This window comes from Neopelma chrysocephalum, unplaced genomic scaffold, assembly GCF_003984885.1.
Source record: "Neopelma chrysocephalum unplaced genomic scaffold, ASM398488v2 Primary Assembly neopelma1_159, whole genome shotgun sequence".
NCBI classification, from domain to species: domain Eukaryota; kingdom Metazoa; phylum Chordata; class Aves; order Passeriformes; family Pipridae; genus Neopelma; species Neopelma chrysocephalum.
This window is the reverse complement of record NW_020897821.1, coordinates 1-20,668: the sequence shown is the minus strand read 5'-3', so window position 1 is coordinate 20,668 and position 20,668 is coordinate 1. Positions and strand designations below refer to the sequence as shown.

Here is a 20,668-nt window from a genome sequence, read left to right as displayed (position 1 = left end):
CAAGAGGCAGCAAACCCCCGTGGATGTGCAGACAGCCCCCCAGAGCTGTGTGAGCAGCACACCCAGCCAGCCTGAGCTCTGGGGGTCTGTCTCTTCTCACCCACAGCCGCTCACTCGTGGGGTTGCAGTGATGGAATGAACGTTTGCAAGGAGCTTCGGGTGTAGCTGAAAGGACTGGCAGAGCCATTCCCCAAGTGTCTTTTCTTTTGGAAATCCTACTGCAGACTTCTCCCTTTCCCTGGTGTCAGTGAAGGATATGCTGATGACAAAGATCACATGGATCTGACCAGCGATTTTCTTCTTTTAACACAAACAGATGCCAAGCTGTACCTACGAGTACATGTATTTACTTCATCCTACTCTTCCCTTAAAGAATCAAGGCCTCCAAATTGAAGCATTGAATTGCCTCTCCCTCCCACACCTTTGTCTGCAGGTAAATGCTTTCTAATCATTCTGCTGAGACACCAGCCCAGAAGTCATCTCAGGCAAGCAAAAAACAGATCACTGACTTGTGTAAGATTTGTTGTATTACCCTGATCCTGGTTTCTGCTTTCTTGCACGTTCAGTATTTTAGATGCACAAACTGGAGGGCTTCTTGTCCTTGGAGCTGCAAAGAGAGGAAAAATATCTCTACCACTAGGCATGGAAAAGAACAAACCCAAATTTATTTCCCTTAATTCGGTGTTTATTCAGTTTTCTAATCCAAATTTAAAATTTTGGGGCAATAGAAGTAATGCTTGAAGCAGGTATCAATGGTATCTTCAGACTGAACACAGGCTGATTTTATCTTCTGGGCTCTAATAAATGGTTAGCAAGAGGACATTGTTGTAAAGGTCGGAACTTGAAATGGCACAACAGTCTGCTCCCAGCTGTCAGAGTGGAGAGGACGCACCTCTCTCTGTTGTTCAACTACAAAATGGTTTCCTAAAGTACAACTAAAATGTCACATAGCAGCACTACAAACACTACATGGTTATCAACACGGTGCAGTTGCTCTTTAGGAGATGGGCTGGCACAAGGCTGTGTCAGCAGGGCCCCAAAGTTCCTTCTCTGAATGGTTATCACCTCATAAGGGTGACTCTTGAGATGCTTTGAGAATTCCTCCACCCCAAGTCAGAGCAGCTTAATGACTCTCTAATTAACTGTTGTCTGTCATCAATGGTCAATATTCCTTTCCATGCTCCACGGCAGAAAAGGGATATTGAACTAACAGCAGACAGAAGTAGATGCAATCCCAGCTTCACTCAACTACGCTCATCTTCCACTCTGTCTTGGCCGTACATGGCACTCAAATTCACAGAGGAAATAAAAAATTCAAGTGTCAACAATTAATTGTTGCTATAAAAGCAGCCAGAGAACCTTATCTGTATTACAGAATTTTGCATGAGTATAAACAAACAACTGGAGAACTCTGGGGGACAGAGGAGCCAATTTATATCACTGCAAATAGCAATTTGTACTGATTTAATGAGCTGGGCTCAAAAATTGGTAGTGAGGATAGAACCTACTTTAGGGTGCCACACCAAGGCACTGGCAAGAATTTCTGCTCCATTTTAACATTTAAATCTTGTGCCTTCCAACTACACTTCCTTCCATGTGACTGGTACTGCTATTAGGAGTTGAACAAATTGTCAGTTGAAAAGTGGTTGGGTTTTTTTAATTACTTGAAAGCTTAATAAATGCTTCAATTTATAATTTTGTCTTCAGTTCAGGTTGGAAAATTCTACATTAACACAGTGTTGGTGACTAGTAGCCAATTAAGGACACTCATAGTCCAGCAGTTCTGAAAAGCAGCTTTTCATTGAGCACAGCAGCAGTTTGCATTTCAGTAAAAATCAGTCTCACGTTAAAGGAGGATCTGGAGCATTTTCTGGCCATGTAACTCCTTCCTGCCCAGACACAAGGGGCACAATGACATCTCCTGAACACATCCCCAGGGGAATTCACACCTGTGCAGGTGAATTTTCCTTCCATGCTGCAAACCAAAAGATGACACATTGTTAAAATTACTTAATGCTTCTCTAAAACTTCCTCTCACCAGCATCATAAGAACAATTAATAACTTAAGGAGTAGAAACCAGTGAGACTGAACAGAACCCCCCCACTTTTTTCACCCCCCAAAATCTGTCAGTGATGAGTTATTTTGATTCAGCTCATACACCACTGCCAAGTCATGAACACTCTCAACTTCAGTAAAACTAATGTAGTGTTACCAGAATTATAACCTCTACTGGTAGAATAGTTTTAAAAAGCTAGAAAGCTAAATTTTATCAATACTTTCATTTTTAGTCAAGGTTAAAACCAAAACATGCCAGCCCTATTTTTGGAAGATGTCATTGACATTAAATTCTAGTGCTTCAGCTGTTTATGGCAAGAAGTTTTTCACTGTAGCACTGAAAATCCTCCCTGTAATGCCTCTTATTTACAGCTTTACCTCTCAGTCTTTGCTCATGCCAGCCAAGCAGCAGCCAACTCAAAAGGATTTAATTGCACAGTGAAGTATTAGGCCTCCAAACAAGCCACTGCATATGACTATTACTGCCTAAAACAAGGAATAAAACGTTAATTGCCTGGTAGAAGCAGTTCTGCACTGCACTGGCAATTCAACACGATGACTGTCAGAACCAGATGCAGGAACCAAAACCTTTTTTTTGTTTGTTTTTACATATGCCTTCCGTAATTTTGTTTAAAAGTCATTCAAATACATTGCAAATTGTAACAGAAGAAATCTTGCTGCTCAGTTGCTGTGCTCTGCAAGGCCAACTCTGCATGCTTACCTCTGAATAGGAGCAGTTTTGGTTCACTAACTGGAAGCTGGAAGATAATTTTGGTACAATGACAGAAATGGCCAATTAATGCATCCTAAGAACCAACACTGATAGTTTAGAGAGCTACCAACACCAACAAATGCAGTAGGTTTTAAGGTATTGATTCTAAACATTGCACTTTTGTCCTACACACAAAGTGTAATGTATAAAAATCAGTGCTTTCTTCTTTCTGAAGGCAGGAGGGGGTGAGAGCACGTGTGTGGTTGGTGCAACTGCTTCAGCTGAACAGCCCAATAACTGATTGTCCAAGAAAAAAAAACATTCACAAAAGTTTTATTAAAAAAATTCCCCTTTCACCTCAAACAAGTGAAGCTTAAGTTCTGTACTACTAGGTTATGTTTAGAAAAATGGAAATAATACAGTAATTTTTGAAGGCTATACATTGTAAAATCCCATAAGTCAGCATAATCTTGGACTGTGCAAGCAAATATAGCAAGTATTTCAGATGTTATTTATTTGGTCCATCAGATGTACAGTATAGTAGTAGTATCTGAGTTTACAAAACATCAAATATAAATAACCTGAAACTGTAACAATACACAAAAATTTGCTTCTTACATTGACATACCAGGCAGTACGAGCTGAAAAACTGGAGTAAATTAACAGTTTTACAGTAATGTACACAGTGCCAGCTGATGTTTGAGAACACTGTTAGAACATGGCACTAATTTGCTTTGTTGAATTTTTTTTCTTTACTTGTTCAGGGTGTGAAAAATGTTTAGGACTAGGCTAAAAATGTTTTTCTTCAAGCACCTGTGATGGGTGAATGCTGGAGGTGAAGCCCTCACACATGGAATAAGGGATAAGTAAATGTGCAGGCAGGCCACTGCTGGGAAACTTCAAAGGTACTCACTGAAACACTAGAAGTGTAGTTGCTTCAAATCTGGGCATCAGATTTTATTAAACAAGTGGACGTTGTTTTTGCCCTGGTGGATGATACCTAAGAGGTATTTACACAGAAATAGCATGCTTTTTCCATGATTGTTTAAGCAAATACTTATCTGTAAGTATTTATAAACTATGTTTCTATTACATTTAATATATGGAATTAACATGGAGAACATTTCTGGACAAGTCTAGTGATACGAGAGCTTTACCATCAAGAGAAGCAGACACAAATTATTTACCAGTGATCTGGTGTTCACTTTGGACCAAGGCCTTAACATTAGTCTAGTTCTGGACATTTTTCACATCCCAACACCATATGCTGTTACAGTATTACATTATCATGTTGTCAAGGGGCATTTGTGTGTTCAATCAAATGCTCTTGCTCCTGCTCTGCCAGCTCAGCACACGCTCTTGGTGGTGACGTACTCGCAGCCCTTCTCTTCGAGTTTCCTCTTGTGACTCCTGTTCTCCTCCTCAGCGTTGCCTGAAGTACCTTCATCCTCAGAATCCACGATCATCAGGTCGTCCTGGTCCGAGCCCTGCCCAGCACGAGCCCTCTTTGCCCCGCCACACTCACACTGCTGGCCCTGTTTCCTCTTGCGGCTCCTGTTCTCCACCTCATCGTCAGCGTTGCCTGAAGGACCTTCATCTTCAGAGTCAACAATCACCACATCGTCCTGATCTGGAGCTGCAAAACACAGGGGTCTCATTCCAATGGATACTGCCAGGACAGCCTGCCCTCCAACTGATTTTCATACACAATAATAAGCATGTCTCTAATACAAGAAATCCACCTTGGAACATTCTTTATCCCTGTTCTTTGGTATTTGACTGCAAGAGGGTTTTCAATTTCCCTGAAATGACTATAAAATATGGCTTTCACATTGTTATTCCTTCTTCACCAAAGGTATGGAAAATATTGCAATAACCCAAGAATTAAGGAAATGCAGAAGAGGAGACTGAGGGGAGACCTCCCTGCAGTTCCAATGCCTGGGCAGGGGCAGAGGAGGGGCAGGGTCTGAGCTCTGCTCTGGGGGGACCAGGGACAGCAGCCAGGGAATGGCTGGAGCTGTGTCAGGGCAGGGTCAGGTTGGATCTCAGGCAAAGGTTCTTCCCCCAGTGGCTGGTTGGGCACTGCCCAGGCTCCCCAGGGCAGTGGGCACAGCCCCAAGGCTGCCAGAGCTGCAGGAGGGTTTGGATGATGCTCTGGGGCACAGGGGGTGACTCTTGGGGCTGGGCCTGTGCAGGGCCAGGAGTTGGACTCGATGATCCTTGTGGGTCCCTTCCAACTCAGCATATTCTGTGATTCTGTAACTTGTTCTGCATGCACAAAGCAGAACAATCCCATGCTGTCTGCAGCAGTTTTTGAGAAAAGAACTTTTCCACACCCCAAGCTGTAGTGCAACCTCTCCTCTCCATCCACACTCAGCAGAACTCCCAGGAGAGGCCACACTCCGTAAGAGGGAACCCACAAAGAAAGGGAGAAGTGGAAGGGTGAGCAGACTTACAGAGCTAGAGGATAACAATGGATAGTATAAAAAGGGAAAATAGAACCAAATGGGAACTTATAAGACATCTAGTGGATTTGGCTTGTTTTTAAGCACAAATTCACGGTAAAAACTAATTTTATGCTATTTTTGTCATTTTTTAATATAATTTGAAATACATTTTATCAATGCTCTTTAAATTCAGTCTCCTCTGAAACAGAAGGCAAGTGACTACACACTTGTCTACTTTAATCTGCCAGGCAAAGGAACAGCATCCCAAAGTGTAAACAGAACTATGGATCCCTAACTCACATCTGCCACAGCAAGTCCTTGGATTCATACACTGTCCCTGTCAAACTGTGACATTTCCTGTTCATTAGCCTCCACTTCCTAAGCATTCCATGAGCATTTAAGTTAAGCTATTTTGAGTGTGTTCAAAGAAAGTCCACATTAGGAAGGTGATGGTACTTCTTCCTGAGAGCAGAGTCCTTTCTCTTTAGGGAGAAAGTGATAAATTTGGTTGATTCTTTTTTGTCAAGCAGCAGTGTGACCATGAGTTAGGAAGGGTCTAACTTTATTTAAATCACTGTGCAAATGATGCATTTAAGCTGACACCCCACCAGGCCCTTGCCAGCTAAATAATACAATTTCAAGCTGTATTTGCTGTAAACTTTTGTGCATTTTGTAACAACTGTAAATGTGCATTTTTCTATTTAATATCACAGTTATACACAGAGGCAACATAAATGCCTTTTATTTTGTTTTGGCAAAGTTAAGTCATAAAACTGAAGACAACTACTTTAATTGGATTGCACTATTGAAAGACTATTTTGTTTAATTTAATACCAAACCCTGTTATTTACCTGTTGATGTTGAGGGTTGTGCTCCATCATCACTCCCATTGCTGATGTTCCTCGATGGTGGTTCGGATGGTTTAGGGCCAATTCTTTCAGGGGCGTCACCAACAACTTCAAATTCCACATCTTTTTCTAGGTCTTCACTGCAGAAAAACACATATGCTTTGGAACACCCAGGAGAAAACAAAACCCTGCCTTTTTCACAAAGAAAACATCATTCAAGTATTACAGCACCCTGCAACTATGACAAAAGGAGAAAAACATATCGAAAAAGAGGCAAAGCTGGTCAGTCCTCCTTTGTAATTTATGCTTTGTCCATTCATAAACACTGTTCCACCCAGTGCAAGGATTTAACATGCTCAGGAGGCAGAAAAATCATTACCTGAGCTCACCTTTCTTCCCTAATGTCCCACTCCTATTCTCCCTGAACATGCAGTGTGTCCATTTACTGCCTATAATGTGTCTGTTACTTATCCAGGGTTAAATACACTCACCAGTTATTTCAAAGTGACTTCTCAACACAGGTAGTCAAGTAGAGGATCTACTACCTCAGGGTTTTTTCCTTTTTAAGTTTTGTTTTGTTTTTATTTCAAATGGCAGTTTCTTGCTTGTTGTTTCCCCAAAAGTATATTTGGTTTTGCACTGTGTTTTTATGTTGTGTGATGACAAATTATTCAAATAAACCTTTCTGATACTGTTGTAAAAAACCAAAACCACAACAAAAAAACAAACCCATAACAAAACCAAACAAAAAACCTTAAACTCTATAATTTCATAAAAAAATAACAATTCCTCTTTTAGCTCTACGTTTTCTTTCAGCAGCTTAATCTTGGAACCTCATTCATGTATTTTAAAATTCTGAGTGGAAAACCCCTGTGAAACTGTTCTACATACACACATCCCAAATCATGGATTTCAGAATCTTACCTATGAAGCACATTGATTAACAGAGTGTAGTCCTGCAGGAAATCATCTGCCTGTAGTCGAGTGCCATTTCGAATTGCGAAGTCTGATAACTTCCTGTGGTTATTTGCTACAAAAACAATAAAACTTGCAGTGTTTACAGCTATTTATATAAAGATCCTTTACACCTGAACCAATATGATGAAAGGAATACTCCAGAAGTTTTATGTAGAAACATAAGCTTAGCATTTATGAGCTATATTTAAAGTAAAAGCTGACTTTTAAGCCTGTTAGGAGTTAAAACTACTTATGTTGACTTATTTACCCCTCATGCATCATGTTCAAGCTCTTCACAATTACATTTAGGAACATTTTGGAGATGATATCTGCATTTCAGTAGGGCCTACAAGCATCATAAACAGACCACCCTTTAAGAAGCACGAAATGAAGGGGGTTTGCAAACAGGTACCTATTTTGGAAAGGAATCCTGGAAGTACATCCTGCAGGAAAGCTGAAGTGCACATGCAGGCCTGCACACAATACCACTGCCTGTTCTCAGGCCACTCAAAACACTTGCAAATTCAGTTCTCTTCAAATATCAGTCTACAGGATGAACACTGCAACATCTGCTATACACATATTTTGTGCGGTTTCTTCCAAGGTTTTGTCTACTCTTATCTAAAAAACTTCAGTTCTCATACCTTCTGTTTCTCCTTCTTCTGAAGAGATAAGGATAGTTCCCTTTCCATCATCTATTTGTACATCTGGTGCTACCATAGCAAATTTCTCTTTCAGTATCTGAAAATACAAATATGATTATTTAATAAATATCTGACTTCATGGCTCGGCTTCACAAATGAAGATTTGGGAAGGGCTCTACCCATGTTTGTTACAAATATCTGACTTAAACACACTTACAAAAACAGAACCTTGAATTATGTTGATTTTAGTATCCTGGCATCTACTGAAAGCCTATACTTTTCTTTTTTTTCCACTTCCATGAACAAAATGATTATATTTTTGATGTCTGATATCTCCAGGTTCAGATATGCTGGAAAGTTTTTTAGAATAATTCATAAAATGACAGAATTACAAATCAGTTGTGACTACACAACTGCAATGTGGCTACTGAACTATTCAACTGCAATACAAATTTAGTTTGTTGTTGTCAGATATGAATAGGCTTTAAAACCATCAAAAAATTACCAAATGCAAACATTCCTTCACAAGACATAGCACACACATGGGCAAGAAGCATCTTGGTTAATCCAGCTCTTCTTGTAGCTGAGAGAAATGTAAATCTAAGCAGGTGATGCTCAGTCAAAATGCACCGAACAAAAGCCTACCTTTAAAAATGTACAGTATGAGGATCACAATGAAAGCTGTACCTCTGACTCGGGATTTACCTTATCCTGGAGTGTTAACACAGTAACTTTGTGCACGTTCAGCTTCACAGTCACTTCTGGCTTACTTGCACACACATAACAGTTAGGATTTGGTGGATCCAAAGCACAAGGAACCAACAGCTTCTTCCTGGGATTTGGCTGCTTGTTCAGAAAAATCTTGAGGACAAAACAGAAGAAAACAAGTTATTCTGTAAGTAACAGCATGTATAAAATCTGCTTTGCTCCAGATTTCTTCTCTTAGTTTCACAGAGTGTGTGTTCCCTGCTCCTGTCTGACATTCCTGCCCATTCCTGCTGGGCAGGAGAAAGTCCTGTCCCAGCCAGTCCTCACTGACCCCTGTGCTGACTGAGCAGCTGCTGCCAAACATCTGCAACACGGAACAGCCACATCCAACTGAGGGCACTCTGCTTCTCCCTCCTACCCAGCACCAAATCCTCATCAAACCACAGCAATTTAATGAGCCTTGACACCTGCACTTCTCTTTACATCGTGACTGAAAGTTCTCAGCACCTCCAGAATCTACTGAAGCAACAAGTGAGAGACAGTAAAGCCACATATGAGCAAAAAAATGTTAAATGTAACTTTTCAACAAATAGTAAATAACAAGGAAGGAAAATCTCCTTTTCCCACTTACCGTTCTACACTGGTCTATTTTTCCTGATAAGATCTTCAAACCCTCCAGCACTATCAGACCAGCTATTACTGCATTAGTAGTAGCTATAGCTGGGATAATGTTTCCTGCCATTGCTGCAAAATAAGCAAGAGTATGCAGATTTTAACAGCAAATGAAAACAAGAAGTGTAAGTTACTACTTAAATAAAACAATGTTATATTTTATCCTTACACTTGATATCAAATCTGCTCTTCATATTCATTCCAAAAACATGCATCCTGAGGTTTGCAGCAGAAGTGACAAAATCCATGGAAGAAGGGTCATCCTAACAAGTTAATGCAAAAAGCATTTAAAAATCAGAATACTCCTTGGAAATAGTTTGCAACACATGGTTCCTAAAACCTTAAAAACCAGAAAGCTTTAAAAAAAAGTCTGTACACTATTCCAGTTCAAAGTCAACATATTTCCCCTTTCAGATGGTGTGCTTAGACAGAGCAGTAATACTTTAAATACTATGTACAATTCAAAACATATGCATTTTGATAGAAAATTAGACTATTAGAATTAATAAAATGTCTTGTATGTTTAAAAAAAAGGCTAAATCCTAAATCTTACAATGTTTTAAACATTTTCAACACTGAAGCAAACAGTTTGAAACATTGGCTGTTTCAGAAAGAAGTATTTTTACTATCTGTTGTAATAATATTTTACTATTTTGCCCCCCCCATATTTACAAACTCTTTTTTTTTATGCAAAAGTTATTTTACATCACAACAGTCAATCCTTACCCTCAGTGAGTTACAAAATATAAAGTGTTTAAAGAATATATGTGTTTATCTGGAAAGTGCTTTCAGTGAGGAAACACTTTTGTTCTAAGTAGGATTATTTTGGAATGAAACAATGAGCCCAACTCATTTGTGCTACACATGTAGGGAATATATAGAGTTTATATATGGCAAACTAACTTTATCCCATATAAGTGCTTCTCCATCAGCCTTCTCAGCCAGGTGAAGACTCAGGGTTTTAACACTCTTTGAGAACAGGTCTGCATAGCTCCTGACATTGAGAACCTGCTGATCCTTCAACACTGCAGAGGATTCATTTTGTTGGTCAGATACGTTTTGCTCTTCGGGAAAAAAAAGAAAAATAAATAAGATCAGCAATATTTATAAATTCCACAGTAGTTCTCTCAAATAATTTTCCAATTTAAGCAGAATTAAATATTTTCTGAATTGAAGAACAATATCCTTAACCTACAGCAGCCCCAACATTTTACAACAAAACTGCATTTAAAATTGCAACTGCAGCTATTGTATCAGTCACCCAGACATGCACAAATTACAGCAAATGTAAACTTTCAACAAACCTCAGCTGTCAGAGATAAATTTTTCAGTGCTTATGGTAAGGTGGCCTAGAATAAGCTGACGTAATTTTGTTAAATGTGTATTTTCTCCAGCCAACACTGAGTATCTGAAGTAATGACTGCAAAACAGTCTTAGAAAAATGTTTTTTATACAGAGAAAAATTTGAAATCTTCAGGAATTGCAAAGAATTAATATGTTCTTTATCAGTACTCAACTGTGACAGTAAAAAAAATGTACATATCACAGAGGTGCATTAAAAAATAGCAGGTACAACTTAAAAACACACAGCAGGAGGAGGGACAGTTACCTTGCTTTTGTACCTCAGCCCAGTCCAGTGGCACTGGAGGCTTTCTTTTCCTCCACAGCTTATCCATTGTCAGCAGATATCTAATGTCATCTTTGAAAAGCTAGGAAACATGAAAACAAAATTAAATGAAAGGGGGGAAAAAATAAAGACACACTTTATTTTTACATCTGCTGTGAAAACAGAAAATCAGGATTAGATTTAGGAGGTTTAGATTTTCTCCTTGAAAATATTTTCAACTACATAAAACTAGATTCTAAAAACTTCTTATTCCCCACTTTCTAACACTCACTGCATCGAGCAGACACAGCTTGATTAATCTGGGCAGGAGTAAAGTGAAAATCAAGAAACAACAGTCCAAGCAGTGGGTTCATGTGCCCACTGAAGCCATCACTACAGCTCTCTGTATGCTCTCCCTGAGAGGAAAGTTATTACTATCTATGAACATGACATTCTACACTCATTTTCTATATTTATCCACTTTCAGTAACTATTTTGAACAAAAACTCCTTAACCAATTCCTATTTTCTTATGCCAGAACCTGATTGTACACAGAAGATGACTGATGGCTTTTAGGTCCTCACATTGGTTCCCATTATGCCCAGTGACATCTCACAGAAGTCAAACACACCTTTTCATATTAAAAGCAATTCAAATAGGTTTTTCTGTACAGTATGGCCAAGCTGCTGAAGCCACCTGTACTGATGCACATGGAATGCCAAAAACACGAGCAAATGTTGCAAGAGACCAACATGACAGCAAAATAACATCACAGAATTGATGGAGAGCTTAAAGTGTCTAAGCTGGGTTTTGACTTGACTTTAAAGCACCTCATACACTTCAAATAAAGACATTTATCTGGGATAAAGAAGATACCTTAGTAAAAAGTTTAACTGGATCGTATCCAGTTGATTTAGCCCACTCCTTAGTTGAAACACGTTTAATCTCACCATCTTCATTGGATGCTAGTGCTCTGGCTTCTGCTTCTGCTGGCTCCCCTATTAATGAAGTGATAACCAATATTTTAATTAAAAATAATAAAAAAAAAAAAGGAAAAGCCCATCCAAATATTTTCCCCCGAGTCAATAACCAAAGTTAAGCAGGAACCATAAATTGGCTTTACTGTGCCCAACAAAAGCTGAATTAGACAGTGTCCTGCTCCTGCTTGTCTCTGCAACTCACTGATTTAACTTGATGTCACCCAATTCCTTCGTTGGCAGAAACAAGGAAAAATTGTTTCCCATTAATTTTCTCCACATAGTGTTGGGATTTCATAAATATCTAACCACCCCCTTTTAGGAGTCTTTTCCTAGCCCAAGAGTCTTAGCTTGGTTAGGACTTGAGAAAAAAAATTCAGCTTCCTAGCTCTGGTTATTCTTTTACAGAATAATTCCATATACAGATGCTAATAGTTTCTTTCTTTCCCAGTCACATCCAACAATTGCCATCATGATCTCTAATAAGCAGCAGGTTGATGTTTTCATAAAACTATCTATTAACATCTTGACTGAATGAGAAAAATCAACTCAGAGACCATCACTTTAGATGTAAATTTGTGAATGCTTCCCCCTTTCACCAGTGCTTTATTTGCATTATTTCATATTTATCTGCTTCATGTGTCATTGCTCAGTCATTCTGCATTGTGAACCTTTCTACTACTTTTTGCAGTTACTCCTCATCTTTATTATTCTGGGTGACTTTGCTTAATCACTGATGCTGAACTGCACACATCTCCCTCTGAGACACTCCTCTAATCACCATTTATCTCTAGCATTCAAGCAGTTCAGGATCTTCACCCTTTATTCTCCCCTTGGGTGCTTATATCCCTCAGGTTCCTCACAAGAGTTTTTGAGTCTGATCCCTGCACATTCAGAATGGTTAAACCAAACAGATCTGCTCCTCCCCAGGTTTATTGGTTTCTGCTCCTCCTCTGCTGGTCCCTTCAAATGACCCCCAGAGCCGTGCAAGGCACGACTTCCCTTGACAAAGGTTGCATTGACTCTTCCTGACTGTCCTGGCTTTGGCTGGGATAGAGTTAATTTTCTTTCTAGTAGCTGGTCCAGTGCTGTGTTTTGGATTCAAGTAATAATGTTGATCACAGGCTGCTTCAGTTGTTGCCAGGAGGTTGCTCTGAGTCAAGGACTTTCCAGTTTCCCACGCTCTGCCAGGGAGCAGGAGCACAAGAAGCTGGGAGGGAGCAGGGCCAGGACAGCTGAGCTGAACTGGCCACAGGGATATTCCAGAGCTCAGCACAAACTGGGGGAGGTGGCTGTGAGGGGCTGGGCACTCACCAGTCAGCGGGTGCTGAGCAGCTGCATCACTGGTTTGTCTCCAGTTTTATTCCCCCCTCACTCTCTTCATTCCAATTATTACTATCATTGGTATTAGTATTACATCTTTTTTGTTTCCATTGTTAAACTGTTCTTGTCTCAGGCTGTGAGTTTTCCTTTTTGTGTGGTTCTCCTCCCCTGGGCAGGGGCAGTGAGTGAGGGCTGCAGGGTGGGAGCTGCCAGCTGGGCACTCACACCCCTTGTGTGACCACAGCAGCATCACTGCAGACACGAGGCTGCAATCACACCTCCTGGAGCTGCCCTGCTAGCTCTGCTGAAATAAGTGGCATTGTGTCTGCTACCTTTCAAGTCCTCCAGCAGCCACTGTTATAAGTTATTTTATATGCCACTCTTTTTAAGACTCACCTATTTCATTCTGCACTTCCTCTGGGAACAACCTGTCCAGTGATCACTATCTGATGTTCAAAGAATTTGAAGAGTCAGAGGATCCTCTAAGCTCTCCCTCCAAAAGTCCATTTATCTATCAAAGGGTCCAAAAGAAGCAACCAACAATGATGCTTATCCACCTCACAGTAACTATGATTACTGTCCTCACAGAAAAATGCTGAACAGCTGCAAAAACATCACTCAAAATGGGCATATTCTTCATGTAGATTAACGCTGAAGTGTTGCAGGCTAGAAGAGTTCAAACAATCCCTGTAATTCCTTGCAATCCCTCAGCTAGGAATGGAAAAAGCACAGTGTCTACTCAGTCCTCTGTTCAGAAGACAAGCTCTCCAGATGCAGGGAAGGAAAGACTCCATCACTTCCAAACATGTAAGGAAAAAAAGGTCACCCTGAGAAGATCAGTGATATTTCATTTGCACTTCAAGCTCACTTTTCACTTTAAGTTTCTGGGCACATGGGGAAAACCATTTGCTGCAGAGGGAGCAGGAGACTCCAAACATACACAAACCTATTATCTCTCTCATATCTTACACCTGGATGTGGAACTGGAACTTTAGGAACAGTGAGTGCATTGATTGTGTTCCTCACAGCTGCTCTCCCCACACCACCTGAGCCCAGTGACTCACTGCACACCCTGTTCTGAAGGGACCATTTAATAATGTTTCAGGCTGCCCACAAGGGCTGCAGTTCTGACAGGTGAAGCTATTAAACTATTGTCACTTCAAAGAGTATTTTTTGCACATCCCCCATGAAAAAAAACCTCTGGTAGGCACCATGGATTGACTTACCTAACAAACACTGAAATTGTTTCAAAGATCTAATAAGAGGTGAAAGGAGAGAAGTGAATTATGCACAGTGTAGATGAAAGTCTGTAAGGGAGACTACAGCTAACACTCCCCAAACCCTTGTTGTCCAAGGGTACAGGAAATAGAATCCTCTTAAAAGAAAATGGAGCTGAACTCTAATCTGAAGAAATGTAGAGAAACAAGTCATAATCTCTAAAATAGAATATTTCATTAACGGGGTAAGATACCAGCTTGTATCACACTCACAGGCAGCCTCAGGGTCAGCTCTGTCAGGGGAGACCTCTTGATCAGCATCTTCTTCTCCAAACAACTGGCTACAGAATATTAAGAACAACACAACACTAGAATTTCAGCACACTGGTTAAAGACTGAAGTATTTGCTAATGAATATATATCCACTTGAGGATTCTTGCTGTCAGATTGCCATTTCATATATTGCTTTTTAAACTTTTGAGATTCATCACACGTGGACTTAACACTGACAACACAAAGTGCTCACTACAGAAATGAATTTAGCAAAAGAGCCCTGTAGAACTCACTCAATAATTCACCCAGCTTTATATTTAGACTGCGGTACTGAAGGCATTTTTAGAACCTGTGGGATATCCAAGATTCCAACAAACTTTACACTTGTTAGTACATGCACTAAACTGAAAAATGTGCTCACTCCACACAAAGATGAAGAATAAAGTAACCTTAACCTCAACCTCCACTACTGTGCCAAACTACTCTACCATTACTTTTTGTGATATTAAAACAAGGTCTAATTGACCTTCCATCTTTATATTAAAAGAAAAAAAATAACCACCCCAAAACCCAGGTTAAGGAACTGGAAGTTTTCACTATAATTTAAATTTAAAGTTTCTAATTTAAAATTAATCTAAAATCCATTACAATTTATTAAAAAAAAAGTGTGTCCATTTTATGTCTCTGTCTGTAGGTTTAGAAACCAGAAGAATGAACCACAGTACCTATTTTCTTCTTCTTAAAAAAAAAAATCACTTACTTGAACAAATACTTAGCCCACACAATGCAGTGGATGGGTTCTGAGGGCGTATTTCGGATTGTGCAGCCTGGAAAAGTCTTCTGAGTTGGTTTAGGCTGACATTCATAACATTCTGTCACTCCCTGGGGAAAAATGAAGTATTTACTTGTCACACTGAGCAGGCTGCTGATAATGTAAGCTATTAACAGATGAACTGTAACTCTATCTCTAAACAGCCAACTCCCTGTTGTCCAAAATAGCCAGTGACAAGAGTAGCACACAAGCTAACCTTTTTGATAACTGTTACTTGTCCAAGGTAGCCTGCAGTTCCACTCTCTATAAGAGGAATATCAGCAGCCAGACACATCCTGTTCACATGGTTACGGGCAGCTGCAAATCAAGAGTTTAAAAAAAAAAAAAGTGAATAATTAGGGAAAAAAAAAGTTTCACTTCTCCAAATTCAAACTAGTTTTCTATGCAAACACTGATCCTTAATCTGCCTTGTGTCACTACAGAGCACTACACCGTTTTCACACAGTCCATTTTCCCATGAACACAAGATATATTTACATTATTAAACACAGCAACTCAACTGAATAAAGCTACATATGTACCCACAAAGCTACATGTGCACCCACAACACTCATCATTTCCCAGAAAGCAGGAATGTAGCAGATCTTGTTTATTTTCAAAGCACCTGCAGGAGCACTAAGTACCCTTCAAGTTCCCAGCAAAGCACACAAGGCTCAGCCCAACTACAGGTGGGTTAAGAGGATACTTGTGATTGAACCTAAGAGAGGAACAGTTAGTTATGTTTCTAAGAACACCAACATCTCCCAGTATAAAGCACAGTGCAAACTTCACCTCTGTTATCCAGAGCATTCATAACCAAGGTGAACTGGCGGAAGAACTCAACGTTATAGTCAGGGCTAAGGGAGAGAAAAACAGCATTGAAATGGCACAGCAAACTTGGGGCATTATCCACAACAGAAACTCTGCACATGCAAAGGCTGGACTGATGTCCATGTGATAAATTACATGTATTACAAATTTAGCCAGGCTTTAACTGCCCCATTTGTCTCCTGCCCCTTTTAAAGCTGGGTGACAGCCTGAATTTTCTGCTGCTGGAAGGAAGCTACTGCAATTAGTACTAATTTGACCAATGAAACGGGCAGACAAGGAGAAGTGATTAAACTACTCTGACCTAATGAGTAAATTGGCTGAGCTGTGGTAACTGACCTTAAAAACCATCAGCTGTGGCTAAAACATGCACACTGTAATTACCACAGCTCATCAGACTGTGGATAATTCATTACACTGAGATAGCTCCACGGCTCTGACTGTGCCTCCAGGAGCCAACACTGGGATTTGAAATCCTGACACTTCAGTGTCTTTACACTGCATTTCTCTGATTTAAAGAAGAAGGTGGAAAAGAAGGGACAGTAAAGAGGAAACAGCATTAACAGTTTTACTGTTTCAGGGGAAGGATGCAGTGAGTCAGTGTTTCTGGTGAACTGTAACATCAGAGTTCAGATGTTACAGAATCTCCATTTTTAAGAAACTGGACAAATAGAAATTAAAACATGGGAAACAGCTAATGAACATCTACATATTCTTGTACGCTATTCACTGATTGCAGCTCACAAAGACTAAATTTTAACAGTTTGGGGCATATATAAACAACAGTTACCTACACACACGAAAAGGACTTAATTTTTTTAATCACAGACTCAACATTTGCATTTCTTTTAATTTAATTATTGCTCAAGACATCAGGGCATTCTTACAGTGTGGACTCTTACATGGCAAATGTTGCTAATAAAATGAAAACCAGACACAAGCAAATGACTACAGCTTACTACCAGAGCTTAAAACTCATGCAAAATCCACACTCAGGTGTGTGGCAGGCTCACATTTACAGCTATTTCTCCTTACTGAGGAAGCTTTGTAAAATACCTTAAAGCACACCACTGTAGCATTTAAATAACACGGTACTTGCAAATCAAAACATGGAATTAGAGCTTAAAACCAAACATACTTCATGATGCTATCATGGTAAGCTATAATATTAGCTTCTGGACAAAACTGTAACACGCTTTCCTTGGCAACCTAGAAACAAAACAAAAAAAAAGAAAACAAAAGAAACACTTATTATTTCTTCCTTCCTTCTAAAGACAGACTTGATACCAGTTGAGTATTGAGTAAGTTGGCTACCTTAAGAGATTTAAATACTTTTATGATGAAATGCTGTGGATAGCCATGATAACCAACCAACACTTACCTCTGCACAGCAGAAACTACATTGGGACATGTTTCTAACACTATCCATAAAATAATACTGAGCAAGAAGACTTGAGCTTTGACTGTTTCCTCACCTGTGATTTTGATCTTCCAACATGTTTCTTTTGAAACAGAAACTGTCTGTTGAGATTGCTGACATCAATAGTATCCAAATCAATCTACAAACAAACAAGAGAGGCATTTCACTTCCACAGAAACCAAAGGAACAAAATCATGAACAGAGTTTGAAGGAAAGGTGACTGACCAAAATGCAGAAACTATACAGACTCCTTTTCAGGTGTCACATCTGCACTAGAGCAACTGGACAGAGGCATAAGTGATCCCCTCATTACTTTCAGGAATCCCACCCTGAACACTGCTCTGGGCTTCCCCAAGGTGCAGGAAAGGCTGCTCCAAACCAACCAGTTTATAAATGAACATGGCTTTGAGCAACTGAATCACTGAACCAAGGGCTGCATCACCACCTTGCACACACACTGCAGGGCACGAGTTTTACTGGTTGTCACAGGACTAACTGCCCAAGTGCATGTTAAAAAATTATGAAGTTTGCTTACAAAATAAAAAAATCCAATTGCACAATCAAGGTGTCTAAAAACATACAGCACAGAAGACCTGTGGTGTACAACCTCAAAGGATGCCATGTCTGCAATTCCCCTAAAAGCCTTGTTCCTATTTATTAATATATGCACAGGAACAGCAAAAATTCAAATGTCTATAACCCCCCCACCAGAATTAAGATTTAACTAGAACTCTGACATTTGTTCCTAGCTTTGTTACTACTTTTCCTCTAATTAAACAGTTTCTCTGATCAATTACTCTTTTTAGAAATCCTCTCCTGTCCTTAACATTTGTAACCAGGAGGAGGGACAGTTTTTCTGAGTATCAGAGATGTTTCTCACAATTCCCCCAGATAATGGTGACAAACTCAACACAGCAACACTTTCACTGCACATTCCTCTCAGCCTGACAGTGCAGTGTGAAGGGTAAACATGACATGAGGGTGTTCTCATACACTTCTCATTTTATGAACTATGAAAAAAACACTTATGGAACATCCTTTGCATGCAAGATCCAAACTCAAAGATTAAAATTCCTGTTTTCTGAAGGGAATATCTTTAATTTAAGGACTAAGCTTTAATATACTAAGAACTACAATAGCTCAAGAGTTTTATTGAAACACTAAATATAAGCACTTGTGAATATAGAGCAAACAGAAAAGATATAATGCCTTAGAAATGTATTATAAAGCAGAGATTGTTAACCTTTATCACCCACAGTATCAGAGTAACTACCCATGGCCTTGTATCTTTTAATGAAAATGGTATTTGCATGAAAACACATTTCCACCTCCTTTCTTTCTCCTGAGACACACTCAGAAAGCTTGTTTAGTCCAAAGCCAAAAAGACTAAGAACCTCAAGGGAAAACAGTCAAGTGCAAAACTCTGTTAAAACCTCCACTATCCGGAAAACTTTGAGTATTTTAACTGGAAATGAGGACAAAGGGACACAAAATACCACTGCAAACAGCAAAAACAAGGTAAAGGAGGCATAGGAAGGTTTTCTCCAGAGAGAAAACTTGACCATTAGACCTCAACAGAAGCTCCAGTCCAGCTCAAAATGATCAGAATTTAACAGTTCACTTATTAAACAACTTCTACACCGCTACCATTTTAGTCAGCTGGAAGAAAAGGTATCAGAACTTCTTAAGAATATATATCATGTTCTTAATTCAGACCTGGATATTGAGTAACTTCATTTTGTTCTCCATTCCTGAGGACAACAGCCTTTCAACAGAGTATATTTAAGTCACATATTTGTGAGTTGTCTGGTATTCAAAACTACCAAATTTTTTTTGGTATTAATTTAAAAAAAAAATCACAACTTACTTATAAAAATATAAAGTATTTTCAGGTGTTGAAGTTTGTTAGTATTTAACAACCAAGGAAAACCCTCAACAATATCACAAATATTGACAAAAGCAATTTATTCTCCCAATAGCAAATTTCCTCTTTGCATAATTATTATTTTTTTGCTCTCACCTTGTCTTCTACCCACCCATTCCCTATGTTAATAAACTACTACTGTCCTGCATGAAACACTGCCAGTGATATTGTTAAATAAAGACAGCCCTGATCCAACACGTACTTAAGCTGATGCAATTCAACTAAGTCAGCCTTGAAAGACAATACCAGAACCTAAATTATAATAAGTGAAACAATAAGCAGGAGATTTATGCCTAATGAACAACTGGAAAATCAGGAGCTATTAAACTCTATTGTAATGTTCTGCAGGAGGACACAACTGACTTGGTAAGGTGGGGAAAAAAGGGGGAATACTGCAGAAAATGCAGGTTTCCTCTCTTCTACAGTTTATTTCCCTGCTACAATGTTCAAATTGGAAAGGCTCTAAACAAAAGGAACAATCTGGAATTACACTTTAAAACACATTGTACAAGTATAAAAAGTATCTCAGTGGGGAAGCCTGAGTTGTAGGGATAACACAGCAAACCAGCAGCTGTTGTTCTGCGGGCTGATACAGTTTTAGGTACGAGCTGCTCTGCTCAGCCCGTCTCAGCACAACCCCAAACTCCTCCAGCCTGGCACACCAAACTCCCAGGTGTGACTCCTGGGCACACTCGGCAGGACAAAGGTACTCAAGGGAACAGACTGTGCTCCAGCTGGATTTGAAACCATACGCTGTTCCTGACCACAGTAAGGAATCAATACAGGTTTGGATACCGGGTAACCGAAGTTCTGCCGACAGCATTTCTCTCTATCCCGTTTCCATCACCCCCCCGCACACACACCTGCCCTTCCCACACACGTTCAGATTAATATCTGGAAGCAAAAATGAAAGCAGGAGCCCGCGGGACGCGCCGTAACCGGATCCCAGCGCTGACGGTTTTACAGCCCGGTATCGGAACACACAATTCCCCTCCCCGCGGGTTTTCCTCGCTCCAATCCACCCCCGACCACCCCCGGCACGCCGGCACCGGGCAAAGCCCAGCCCTTCCCGACACGGCCGGGCAGCAGAGGCGGACAGCGCGGTGTGCTGGGGGGTTCCACCGGCGCTGCCCGGGCCGGCTCCCGGGGGTGGCCGTGCCGTGCCGGGGGAGGCGGCGCAGCGGCCGCGGCGGGGCCGGGGCCGAGGGCGGCGATGGCGCGCAGGCCGCGGCCCTTTGTGGCGCC

At 40.2% G+C, this 20,668-nt stretch overlaps 1 protein-coding gene across 1 annotated transcript; it reads right to left on the bottom strand.

Moving 5' to 3' along the window:
• Nucleotides 1-3,084: 3,084 nt before the first annotated feature.
• UBA2 (ubiquitin like modifier activating enzyme 2) lies at nucleotides 3,085-20,310 on the bottom strand (the record flags this gene model as incomplete). The annotated part of the gene is made up of 17 exons (XM_027701519.1): nucleotides 3,085-4,404; nucleotides 6,067-6,203; nucleotides 6,988-7,093; nucleotides 7,665-7,761; nucleotides 8,370-8,525; nucleotides 9,004-9,116; nucleotides 9,214-9,307; nucleotides 9,948-10,108; nucleotides 10,654-10,753; nucleotides 11,527-11,648; nucleotides 14,441-14,508; nucleotides 15,201-15,322; nucleotides 15,469-15,569; nucleotides 16,044-16,108; nucleotides 17,218-17,288; nucleotides 17,555-17,638; nucleotides 20,287-20,310. Coding segments are annotated over 17 exons (1,911 nt in total), but the record flags the coding sequence as incomplete, so codon positions are not given.
• Between the last annotated feature and the right edge of the window lie 358 nt (nucleotides 20,311-20,668).